Below are 14,101 nucleotides of genomic sequence, written 5' to 3' on the forward strand. Positions count from 1 at the left end.
TCAAGATGGAGGCGCAACATGGCTGCCGCCATTCGAGCGACTCTCTCATATGTATTCTAAATGGCAGATTCTACGCTTACGAGAATACTTGATTAGTTGGTAGAAGTAATTACACATTAATGAGCACATATCATTTTGAAAGAACAAAGTGTTTTTAGCTAAGAACCAACTTAAAAAAGTACACAGTGTAGCTTTAACTAGTAAATATGGTTGATATTATGAATGCATACCCTGGTGATGAATAAAAGCTAAAATGGCTTGCCATACGATGCGCGGTTTTCGCCTCTGAACGATATCAACAATTGATTTTGAATGGCAGCCTATGACATTTCACTAGTGGATATATAATTACAGATATCAACAATTAAATTGTTGATATCAACAATTAAATTGTTGATATCAACAATTAGGCCTACATTTTGTTGATATAAAAAATGTAATTCTTGATATCAATTAACATTTTTTTTTTCTAGTGGAAATGCAATTCCTGATATCAAGATTGGCATTTTAACTAGTAAAAATTGTTGATATTAAGAATGCATACCCTGGCGATGAATAAAAGCTAAGGCGGCTTGCCATACGACGCGCGGGTTCGGGTGAAAGTGTGTCACTGGGTTAAAGGGGAGGAGCCAGTGACGGAAACACCAGCGAGAGAACATTGAGTTCTGAGCGCTCGTGCGAGACCTGGGAGTTCCTTTCGTTCCATTGTGAGTCGAACGCTCGAGAGAACAGATGAAACACTGAATGATCTGAGCAAACACTGGATCCGATCGGCTCGAGTTACACTTAAAGCGCTCAGGCTGGAATTATTAGACTACTGACATAATTATAGATATCAAGAGTCTGAAGACTGAAAACATGCAATCTACAAAGCAAGGTAAGACGTGTTATTATTATTGCGTATTATTTATTATGTTATTAATTCACAATTTTATGTATTACGTGTTTATTAGCATGATAAGGAAAACCAGGCCACTCCTGTTATTTGAAGAAAGGAAATGTTTACAATTGCAACAGTGATGATATCAGATGATATTTTGATATATAGCATACAAGATTTACACTGTCATGGAAAAACCGGCAAATATTAAGGAATAAGAATATGATTTCTAGACTCAGACATGTTGAATAGATTTAGTTCCTCTCAAATAGCAGCTAGAAATAGCTGTTTTGAGCGAAATCCCTATAAAAACCATTTTATTAGAAATCGTATGTCATCTTTATTATTATATGTGCATGATAGTACGTGTTGCTGTTAATATATATATATATATTTTTAATTGCATTTTTTGTTTAATCTAGATTTAACCCTCATTCTGTTGTACATATCTTTACTGATTTATGTGTAAACATTATTGTAATATCTTCCCTCTGACATATTATTAAAGCTTTAAGCCTCTTTTACTGTATCACAAAGTATATTTTATTTTATTATATTTTGTATCTATTTTATTTTGTGATTTAAAGCGCCGTTGATATGCTTTCGATTGCTTGCATTGCATTGCTGCAACGTAGTGCACGTCAAACGGTGTATGTGGGTTAGGAGTGCCCGTGACGTCACGCCCACTCAGTACTCCAAGTACTAGAATGCTCGAGCTCACATGGCTCAGTCATGTGCATGTGTGTACAAGGAGACGAGGCTCGGCCGCTGATTGGTCGTGACATACCCGATGCGTAATCTCTGATTGGTCGAAATCGGGCGGTTGCATAATTTAGCACACTGCCCTGACGCGAGACTCTGCAGTACCACGTGAGGGAGGCAGTAGACAGCTAGTGACCTAGATATTCTTCCCGTACAAAACACGAGAGGTCCACGTGTGGGTGGGTCTGAGAAACTGAGGGTAATTTAGGTAACCTCCCATGTCCTTTTAAAAAATCTCAGGCACATTTTTACTCAGTGTTTGTGAAGGCACAGCCGGTTAGTGTAGAATACATCCATAATGCATACATTTATGCATATAGTGTACATCTTTGACTGCTTAACCCAATAAAAATACATTGATGGTATCTTTTTTTTTTTTTTTGCTATATGCATATACCATTATACTCTATGATTACCATAATTTAACCATTGTACTAGTGCTACAGTCTATATAGTGTAATTAAACAATGCTTTGCAGTTTCATTCATTTAAAACTGGGTCATCATGAGCTGTCTAAAATAGGGAAGTTCGTCCAACGTGGGAATTTTATAAGATTATATAAACATATAATCAATATAATAATAAAAGAAGGTCATGCAAGCATATTTCTTGTGATTTCTCCATAGCATAGATCCATTGATGTAAGTTTACAAAACGCAGTTATACAATGTGAGTGAAATGCAGTGAAGCAGGATAAACTGTATCACGAGTAAAACAGTTTCAGTACATTTTCATTTGTAATGGGATTGATGTACTTTTGTTTTTTGCCTGTATAAGATTTGGTTTTAATATAATAAGCTCACTTTCCACCACAGAATAAAAAATTTAAAGGGTAACTGCAGCTTTTTATCTCACAATTTAAAGTTTTTGTTCACATAAAAAAAAAGCTCAATAAACTCAGAGTTGTGATTTTAACTTGCTATTTGGAGAAAAGTCCAAGTTGTGATAAAGGTGCAATATGAAGTACTTTTTAAACCTTTTTTTATTTTTTTATTTTTTATTCCGTGGCGGAAACAAAAAGTCAGAACTCTAAGATGTAATCTCAGAATTCCGAGAAATAAAGTCCGAATTCCAAGACGTAATCTCAGAATTCTGAGAAATAAAGTTAGAATTCCAAGATGTAATCTCAGAATTCCGAGAAATAAAGTCCGAATTCCAAGACTATTATGATTAGTGGCAGAAACAAGATTCCATAAAAATAAGAACATTATTAGATTCATTATTAGACCAGTAGAACAAAAAAAACTAAAACAAAGGGGTATTAAAATCTGCTTTTTTGCATTTTTTAATAAGAATTTTCCAATCTTTTTAATTTTTTACTAGGAAATGCATATATGTATATCAATTTGGGCATGTTTAGTACTGTGCATAACTGCCTATACTCTTGTAGGCTAAATGTTTTTTTATTATTATTATTTCCAAGGAGGCGTGATAGCCTACGTCTGCTCCTCAAGCTCCGCCTCCAGCCTTGAGTCCTGCATGAGTGACAGCTCTAACAGCCAATCCCCACCTCTGCCCACTAAACCGAGCCGTATCACAGACCTGCCCAGCGCTGGCCTGCTATCGAAGCGCCTTCACCCACGCGACAAGAGCCTCGCTGCCAAGAGCAGCATCACCAGTGAGTTACATGCACAGAACGCTGCCAAGAAGATGTGCTGAATCAACTTTATATGGGATTCAATAGCCATTTTGACATTGCATTGCATTTTTTTTATCTAGTCAATAATTGTAATCAGTCAATAAACAATTGACCTAGTACATCTGCAAATAATTGATAGGTGCGTATCAATAAACTAGAAAAAGAAATCCCACACACTATCCCAACTTGTCAGTCCCATGACCTTCATCAAGCATTTACAATAAAACAAATGCAAGATCGCCAAATTTAAGATTCAGCATAGCCAATTTTCATGTTAACCAAGCACAAACAATAACAACATTCTGTAATCTAGGAAATGCATAACTGAAATCAATTCATGCATGTTTTTGTGCACTGGATTTGACTCTTACATGCATATTTTCCAGAGCTCAATGGAATGGTGTTACTGTGTAAAGTGTGTGGAGACGTGGCGTCAGGCTTCCACTACGGCGTTCACGCCTGCGAAGGCTGCAAGGTAAGGACACGCTTCTCTCAGGATCAGCTAACAGTTTGAGTCCGTTCCAAAACACGTACAGGTAATGGCGCATCTTAAGGCATCATTGGCACGATCACAATGCGAAAACAAACCTTTTAGCCAAATTCTAGAGCAGAACTGCATGCATACTTTCAAATCAAGTCAAACTTGATTTACTTTGTAGTATTTGGAACGGACCCGTAATATTATTTATATAAATACTATAATAGTGTATGAATTAAACTAAGCACTGCTAGGGAATAATTGCACTGATTATTTTTACAGGGCTTCTTCAGAAGAAGCATCCAGCAGAATATTCAGTATAAGAAATGCCTGAAGACGGAGAGCTGCACTATTGTGCGGATAAACCGCAACCGCTGCCAGCAGTGCCGCTTCAAGAAGTGTTTATCTGTCGGGATGTCGCGAGACGGTGAGTTTCAAGCATATTCTTCTTCCTTATGAGCTCAGGCTTTTATGATGTTGACATTAGGACTTGCACAACTACTTTTTTACTAGTCAAGCAGAAAAATAGTTCAACAGGGAAGAACTCAAAGAATTGAATCTTAAAGAGGACCTATTATGCCCTTATTCAAAGCCTTGATTTTGTTTTTAGGCTCTACTAGAAAGGATTTCATGCTTAATTATATTCAAAAACACGCTATTTTCTCCATATTCTCCACTGTTGCGGCTCCTCTCTTCTCAGTCTGTCAGTAACGCTCTGTTTATTTCCTGTCTCTATGAAGCCCCTCCTTCTGAAAAGCACACTGTGCTCTGATTGGTCGGCTGGAGCAGTGTGTTGTGATTGGTCAAGCACTTCGAGTGTGTTTAGGAAATATCCCGCCCCTTACCATAACTACCTGTTTCAAGCTTCTGGTCTCTTTTTTGAAACCCACACTGAAGAATTCTTAAACTGCAGTTCATCGACTGGCCACTAGAGACCGGCTGCAAAAGAGAGTCAATCCCATAGACCCGCATGTTAAAATGGCCAACTTTACAGCAGAAAAAAATATGTTTACAGCCTGGTGCAAAAAGTGGTTTTGGTCTATATAGCTAATTTTGCCCTTCATGACGACTGTGAGGAGTGAATTTTTTTATAACTCATCCGTTTAAATTATATTAAGCCTTAAAGTTCTGCATAATTAAGGGCGTGGCCACTTGAGTGACAGGTGGATTGCCGCTGATGTCACTACTAGCCGTTTGTCTGCCGTCTGTTAGCGTCACGTCACCTCAGCTAATCCGCCTCGCAGCCCAGTTTCGTTTATCCGGGAGTGACGCTGCCAAGATGGCGACGGCCGGCTCCACCCACTTTGGGCTTCAAAAATGCTCTTTAGAAACACTACGGGTGACGTCACCGACACTACACCCCTATTTCTTCACAATCTATGGTTTCAACACATTACTAACTAACTCAACCAGGCCCCGCCGCTTTATTCTGCATATGAATTATTTAAATGAGGAATATTGTGACGTGTTCGTTCCCGGAAGAAACTCAAGACTACAATGGAGGCGTTTCAGGGAGTTCAGAAACACTGACACTGATATAGAGAATAACTTTCATGCTCAAACAGCAACATTAAACGCACTAATAAGTTGAACATGCAAAAAGGCATAATTCAATAAACAATCTGTCTTTTTTCAGCTGTGCGATTCGGACGCATCCCGAAGCGGGAGAAGCAGCGGATGCTCCTGGAGATGCAGACGGCCATGAATAACATGATGAACAACAGTCAGCTTCAGCACATGCTTCACGTCCCGTGTGCCATCGAGACCAGCAGCTCCGCTTCCCTGTCTCCGCCGGCTTCTCCTCGGTCCTCCTCGGATCTGTCCCGGGACTCGGAGTCGAGCGCTCCCATGGACACGGCCTCGTCTTGTTCCTCGGACAGCGGAGAGGAGGATTCGGTGAGCAACGGACTCGTTCCCCGTAAGGATCTGTTCATGTTCAGCTCATCCGGCTCCGAAACGCCTGGATCTTACAGGGAACATGTGATGGCGTATCATGTGACCCAGCCGTGCGTTCAGAGCCCTTGCATTCGTCAGCCGGAAAAATTGTCTTTCCACGGGAACAACATGAACAAACTCCAGACGGGGGGAAACAGACGACATCTGGTTAGTGACCTTCTGCTGTTTATATATTAATATTAGCAATAATAACATAGAATCAGTGGTGTTATTGTTAACTAAAACTAGTTTAAAGAAAGTTTAAAGAAACTACTACTAAAAACAGTTTTTTTAACACCTTGTGCTGTGTTGAAAATCCTTCTCCTAGTCAAAATTGTTGCTTGTAAATTGTTCATTGTGCTAGATATTATCATCAAATACTGGATTCAATATTTTTGTCAACTTCTTTGCTTTTGTTTCAATTAGCACAGGTTAAGTATTTATTTTTTGGAACTGATTGATCGTTGGCACCAAGCCTATTCACCTGGTGCTTTTGTTCCTCTTGTAAGTCACTTTGGATAAAAGTGTCTGCTAATGCATTCATAAATGTAAAAAATAATAATAATAAAAAATCAAGCTCGACACAATGCATTATGGGATTGCATTCTCTGTCATTCCATAATTCCAAGAACGCAAAGAACGGACTTAACTGACCATCTCGCAAATAACGATTAACAACTAAAGCACAATAAATATAACATAACAACATAACATCACAAACGTCACAACCTATTTATTTCATTGTATTATAGACATTGTTTTCATATAAATGTATATCTTTTTTATATTACAGTGTGCATTTATGAAAATGAGTAGCCTGTGTGTTACATATGCTTTGTCAATGTTCAAACGATACTTTTAAATATGCCAATAAAAATACTGCCGCTTTCTTAAGGTCTTTATCACTTTATTAAAATGAAGCAAAATAGACGGGACAAATGTCTACTTACTTTCACGAGCTGTCACATATTTCGAGAACCGAGAAGTTTAAAGGTTACAGGTCAGTCTTCTGGGATTTTTAACGATTCGATTCTCTCAAGTCTACATTCGATGCATCCTTGATATCAAGAACACATCTTGGCACTTTCATGCATCCTCTGTAGCCTACTTGCACACTTGAGTATTGCAATTGACCCTTCTCAGGGAGTTTGATTGACAGGCGATCTGACCAATCATAATTCGCCATTTTTGTCCGACAAATCAGTCAGGAGACTTAGATTAACGTTGGAGGATTTAAACTTGAAAAGTGGAGTGTAGTCCTGACGTCTTTCCGCGGTTAAAACAACATTCCTTCTTATGTTCATTCATGTTTATTTGATGCTATAAATTAAGCAGCTTTAAGAGGCTCTACAGCGATCTGTCAGACAGATTAAAGAGCCACAAAACGGTATTTATTGTTTTAATTTCGTAAAAAAATTACCAAATTTGAAAGTTGAGACTTTGTTTCATTTCAAAAGTAACCCAAAAGTAGCCTGGTCTGTCCTGTCTGTCAGCGCGTTGTGTCCTCTCTGCTCTGCGATATATTTTTAACTGCGTGAGAAGTTGTCGGACATGTCCTTGTCGGACATAGCAACAGTAACTAAAGGGGGCGGGTCTTTGCAAACGGTCAATTGAACTTCAGCGGTTGATGATGACGTAGTATGAGAACACAAGGACGCAAGATCGCTGAAGAACACATTGAGAAACAGCCACTGTCTTAAAATTTTGCCAAAAGAATGTATCTTTCTATTTTTTTGGAATAGCCAATGATAGCACACCAATGATTCCCAGCACAATAGAAACCATTTTAGCACTAAATCTGACTCTGTTGGTCTTCTCTCAGGTGTGTCCCATGAGCGTCTCCCCCTTCGTCGACCCCTGCAAGCCTGGTCATGAAATCTGGGAGGATTTCTCCAAGAGTTTCATCCCTGCTGTACGAGAAGTCGTGGAATTTGCTAAGCGGATCCCTGGCTTCCAGGAGCTCTCCCAACACGACCAGGTCAACCTCCTCAAGGCGGGAACATTCGAGGTAAATTTCAGTCAGCAGAATCTGTCCATTAGACTCCTTAAGCTGGTTCACAATGTGCGATTTTGGACACGATTTGACCGTCTGAGACAAATTTAGCAAATCCTAAAAGATTCCTCTGATCCTAGGCTAAAATCTGAAGTCTTTGATCGTTAGTTTGACATGTTCACCGACAGTCGGTTAATTTGACCTCCATCAAAATTCTGTTATTGTCCGAAGATTTGACTCTCAGTCCTGCAGTTTTACTTCTCCTACAATGACCGTCAAATTGTCTTTGTTTTTCAAGACAAGCCATGACCAAAATTAACGTTTGAGATTTCTTTGTAGCCAACATCACCGAACGTGTCATTGATTTATGATGTAAAACTACGAACAAGTTTTCTTGCATGCATCCGTTTTTAACTCGTCTTGACTGTCGTACAGTGTGACATTAATGACAACTGAGATCTTACAGTGTTACATTAATGACAACTGAGATCTTACAGTGTTACATTAATGACAACTGAGATCTTACAGTGACATTAAAGCCTGTTTTATACTTCTGCGTCGAACTGCCGCCGTAGCTACGTCGTAGGCTGTGTGTAGCGCGCGTACCCTACGGCGTACCCTGACGTGCACCTCTCCAAAAATGTAACAACGCGTCAATTCTACGCGGACACAAGCGCAGTGATTGGTCTGCCAGAACCCCTCCCTCGGGGTTTCACATGCTCCCTAGGTGCGCGTCAACGCGGACAATGACACAGAAGTATAAATTAAAACCAACACGTTGCCTACGGCGTATAGGGTCCGGCGTAGGTCCGACGCAGAAGTATAATGAGGCCTTAATGACAACTGAGATCTTACAGTGCGACATTAGTGACAACTGAGATCTTACAGCGCGACATAAATGACAACTGAGATCTTACAGTGTGACATTAATGACAACTGAGATCTTAGAGTGACATTAATGACAACTGAGATCTTACAGTGCGACATAAATGACAACTGAGATCTTACAGTGTGACATTAATGACAACTGAGATCTTAGAGTGACATTAGTGACAACTGAGATCTTACAGTGCGACATTAATGACAACTGAGATCTTACAGCGCGACATTAATGACAACTGAGATCTTACAGTGACATTAATGACAACTGAGATCTTACAGTGCGACATTAGTGACAACTGAGATCTTACAGTGCGACATTAGTGACAACTGAGATCTTACAGTGACATTAATGACAACTGAGATCTTACAGTGCGACATAAATGACAACTGAGATCTTACAGTGCGACATAAATGACAACTGAGATCTTACAGTGTGACATTAATGACAACTGAGATCTTACAGTGCGACATTAATGACAACTGAGATCTTACAGTGCGACATAAATGACAACTGAGATCTTACAGTGCGACATAAATGACAACTGAGATCTTACAGTGACATTAATGACAACTGAGATCTTACAGCGCGACATAAATGACAACTGAGATCTTACAGTGCGACATTAGTGACTACTGAGATCTTACAGCGCGACATAAATGACAACTGAGATCTTACAGTGTGACATTAATGACAACTGAGATCTTACAGTGCGACATTAGTGACAACTGAGATCTTACAGTGCGACATTAATGACAACTGAGATCTTACAGTGTGACATTAGTGACAACTGAGATCTTACAGCGCGACATTAATGACAACTGAGATCTTACAGCGCGACATTAATGACAACTGAGATCTTACAGTGCGACATAAATGACAACTGAGATCTTACAGTGACATTAATGACAACTGAGATCTTACAGCGCGACATAAATGACAACTGAGATCTTACAGTGCGACATTAGTGACTACTGAGATCTTACAGCGCGACATAAATGACAACTGAGATCTTACAGTGTGACATTAATGACAACTGAGATCTTACAGTGCGACATTAGTGACAACTGAGATCTTACAGTGCGACATTAATGACAACTGAGATCTTACAGCGCGACATTAGTGACAACTGAGATCTTACAGCGCGACATAAATGACAACTGAGATCTTACAGCGCAACATTAATGACAACTGAGATCTTACAGTCTTACATTAACGACAACTGAGATCTTACAGTGTTACATTAATGACAACTGAGATCTTACAGTGTGACATAAATGACAACTGAGATCTTACAGTGTGACATTAGTGACAACTGAGATCTTACAGTGCGACATAAATGACAACTGAGATCTTACAGTGTGACATAAATGACAACTGAGATCTTACAGTGACATTAGTGACAACTGAGATCTTACAGTGCGACATTAATGACAACTGAGATCTTACAGTGTGACATAAATGACAACTGAGATCTTACAGTGCGACATTAATGACAACTGAGATCTTACAGTGCGACATTAGTGACAACTGAGATCTTACAGCGCAACATTAATGACAACTGAGATCTTACAGTGACATTAATGACAACTGAGATCTTACAGTGACATTAGTGACAACTGAGATCTTACAGTGCGACATTAATGACAACTGAGATCTTACAGCGCAACATTAATGACAACTGAGATCTTACAGTGTGACATTAGTGACAACTGAGTTCTTACAGTGACATTAGTGACAACTGAGATCTTACAGTGTGACATTAATGACAACTGAGATCTTACAGTGTGACATTAATGACAACTGAGATCTTACAGTGTGACATTAGTGACAACTGAGATCTTACAGTGCGACATTAGTGACAACTGAGATCTTACAGTGTGACATTAGTGACAACTGAGATCTTACAGTGTGACATTAATGACAACTGAGATCTTACAGTGTGACATTAGTGACAACTGAGATCTTACAGTGCGACATTAGTGACAACTGAGATCTTACAGTGCGACATTAGTGACAACTGAGATCTTACAGTGCGACATTAGTGACAACTGAGATCTTACAGTGCGACATTAGTGACAACTGAGATCTTACAGTGTGACATTAATGACAACGTAAAGGACTATTATAAACCGCAGTGTATAACGTTCTCCTGTTTCCCTCCGCTCAGGTTCTGATGGTGCGCTTCGTGCCGTTGTTCGACGTGAAGGAGCGCACGGTGACCTTCCTCAGCGGGACGAAGTACAGTGTGGATCTGTTGCATTCGATGGGCGCCGGAGAGCTTCTTAACTGCATGTTTGAGTTCAGCGAGAAGCTCTCAGTCCTGCAGCTCAACGAGGAGGAGATGAGCCTGTTCTCCGCAGTGGTGCTGGTGTCTGCAGGTATAGCGTGCAAAAACATATGAGCGTGCAATTTATTAACAGTTTTCTTTAAATACTATAGATTAACCTATTTTATTGTATTTGTTTTATTACGATTATTTTAATTAAAATAAATTATTTTTAGAATAATATTTATTTAATCATTTTTTTAACTAATAATTTATTAAAACATTTTTTTTATATACAATTTTATATTTAATTATTTATTTTTTATCTTGAATTTCTATCAGTGCAAACAGCACACACGTATTGGGTATTATAGTTTAGATGTAATTATATACTAAACGATTTATTGATACAGATTGGTTTTGCTATCATAATATACTGTAATTTTAATAATTATTATAAAAAAGTTGTATATATACATTTAATTTTTTTTGCATGCTTTTGCAGACCGGCCATCAAGAATGTAAAAGGCACATAACAAAAAATTTAAGTTTATTTTAAAATTTAAAGTAATATAAATTATTTTTAATCATAATTTTTAATGAATTTAATATAAAGTATTTGTTTAAATAATTATTTCTAAATTATTTATTTTTAAATTATAAACACATTTAAATGTATTATTAATGTAAATAAAGAATACATTTTTGCTATTTATCATTTATAAATTATTTATTTTAAAATGTATAAATGCATTTATAGACAAAATATAAATTTAATGTAAATAGAAAATACGTTTTTGCTATTAATTTATAATTAATAAATTATTTATTTTTAAATATATAAATACATTTATTGACAAAATAAATAAATACATTTATGCTATTAGTTTTTTATTTATAAATTATTTATTTTAAAATTATAAATATATTTATAGACAAAATATAAATTTAAGTAAATAGAAAATATATTTTTGCTATTAATAAATTATTTATTTTTAAATGTATAAATACATGTATTGACAAAATAAATAAATTCATTTATGCTATTAGTTTATTATGTATAAATGATTTATTTTTAAATTCTAAATATATTTACAGACAAAAATATACATTTAATATAAAGAATAAAATGTTGAAATTAATTTATTATTTATAATTATTTAATTCAAAATGTAGCCAAAATAAAAAATTTATGTAAATAAAAAAATACATTTATGCTATTTATAAATATTGGCACACAAATATTGGTTACAAGCATGCAACTTTCATCTAACTTGAGCATTTTTGCACGCCCTTGCAGACCGATCGGCCATCGAGAATGTAAGTGGCGTGGAGGCCCTTCAGGAGACCCTGATCAGAGCTCTGAGGAACCTGATCATGAAGAACCACTCGAACGAAGCCGCCATCTTCACCAAGCTTCTCCTAAAGCTTCCCGAACTGCGCTCGCTCAACAACATGCACTCGGAGGAGCTGCTAGCCTTCAAAATACAACCTTAAACACAACGGTGCTTCCCTTTACTCTCCGTCTGACCAATCTGGGCTGTACAATTTTTACTCTTGAATGTATTTAACAGGCTTTTTTTACTCAACGTTTTGTGAATAAAGAGTTGCATTCAGAAACTTTCAGATGATTTGAAAGCTATATTAGATATCATTGTGATTTGCTCATTTACGCACAAGCAAAGGTTGTCTACGTTTCACTTTTTTTCTTTTTTTTCTTTTTGGTAAAACACTAGACTCTTCCTTACTTAGTAGCATATCGTCTTTTCATTATGTGCAATCGCTGCTAACGCATGGCTATTCGTATAAGAGCAGCTTTACGTCGTATCTAGTTCAAAAAGAGTAAGTCTTCTTTAAAAGATTGATTATGTGTTGTAGAAATATATATAAATATAAAATGTGATTATTTTTTTTTCTTTTCTTTTTTGAATGTATGTCTGTTTCTAGCAGCATGTTGGCATCGTTTAAACCTGTGTAACAGGACGATGCTTTTGCACGAGGTGTCGAGGAACAGATGGGGTATTAATGCTCCCCTGACACCATAATAGCGGTGCACGGGCGGAGAGCAGTCACTTTAAATGATGTTTTTATATAGAAACCGTACAGAGAGGTGTTATAAGTCTTCCATTATGCAGCGGGAAACATGTATAGTGGACGTGAACAAAAGTACGCTTCGTGCACAAGTGAAAGAGATGGAGTTTATTTATGGATCTTTGTACAGATTGCCTTATCACTCTTTGCCACATCTACGGACATGGGTTTTGTTTTTCTTCTCGGTGATGATCGCAGAGCAGGGAAACCATGTTAAAAATCCCAGTTATTTTGGGATGCACTGCTCCCCAGTTTACTCTATGCATTTGGAAACAGCTTGACAATAATGAACATTTCTCAGCCTATAACCAATAGGAAAATGACGTACTACTCCCGCGTTCAGCTCTGCTGTGTCCATGTTTTTCAGTTCCTTATAAAATAACAGTGCAGTATGTATAGTTGTGTATATCTATTTGAAATATATCATTATAAAGTAAATAAGTATTTACTTGTCATTTGTTGTCATGCCTCTTTATTGCACTTCATATCTTATCCACTAGAGGACGCTGAAATGCCATAATGGGCTGTGAACCTACTACTACACACATATAACAATGCACATGCATATACAGAGTGTGTGTGTATATATATATATATATATATATATATATATATATATATATATATATATATATATATATATATATATTAATGTTAGCTGATGCATTAACTAATGTTAACAAGTGAGACCTTACTGTAAAGTGATGTTAAAAAACAATAATCACTGAGGTTCAATAGTCTGACACCACTGGTTAAAATGCAATGCATCTTAATACAACTTAATATAAACTGTAATAACACATTTTGTATTCTTACATTTGATTAGTGTCTTAGAAATAGCACAGAATACTAAATATTTATTTTCAGTTTTAAACTTTATTTTATTTGCAGAGTTAAAGTTTCATTTTTTGGGCCCCACTGAACATCCATAAAATATAGAAAGACAAACAATGTTATAATAAAGACCACACACACACACACACACACACACACACATATATATATATATATATATATATATAAATCTTCTAAATTTTGTTAAGTGTTCCTCTGTCTATTTTAACATGTCCTGAGTGGGAGCAATAAATTGTCTAGAATTCATTTAGTTAGGAAAAAAATAAACTACTAATTTTAATATTTAAACTGTATTTTAATTCATATGTATGTTTTGTCC

General features: G+C 36.9%; 2 protein-coding genes across 2 annotated transcripts in view; one reads left to right on the forward strand and one right to left on the reverse strand.

Moving 5' to 3' along the window:
* The window catches only part of LOC308704774 (uncharacterized protein), a gene marked incomplete at its 3' end in the record, with an annotated part of 525,175 nt that overhangs the window by 39,881 nt on the left and 471,193 nt on the right, over positions 1-14,101 (reverse strand). The window lies entirely within an intron of this gene.
* nr1d2a (nuclear receptor subfamily 1, group D, member 2a) lies at positions 647-13,382 on the forward strand. The gene is made up of 8 exons (XM_081389841.1): positions 647-877; positions 3,066-3,260; positions 3,668-3,756; positions 4,042-4,186; positions 5,396-5,862; positions 7,517-7,702; positions 10,738-10,948; positions 12,137-13,382. The coding sequence occupies exons 1-8, from the start codon at positions 859-861 to the stop codon at positions 12,331-12,333; spliced, it is 1,509 nt and encodes a 502-aa protein (XP_081245967.1). The 5' UTR covers positions 647-858; the 3' UTR covers positions 12,334-13,382.

The sequence above is a fragment of the Scardinius erythrophthalmus genome (genome assembly GCF_964197995.2).
Source record: "Scardinius erythrophthalmus genome assembly, chromosome: 16".
NCBI lineage: Eukaryota > Metazoa > Chordata > Actinopteri > Cypriniformes > Leuciscidae > Scardinius > Scardinius erythrophthalmus.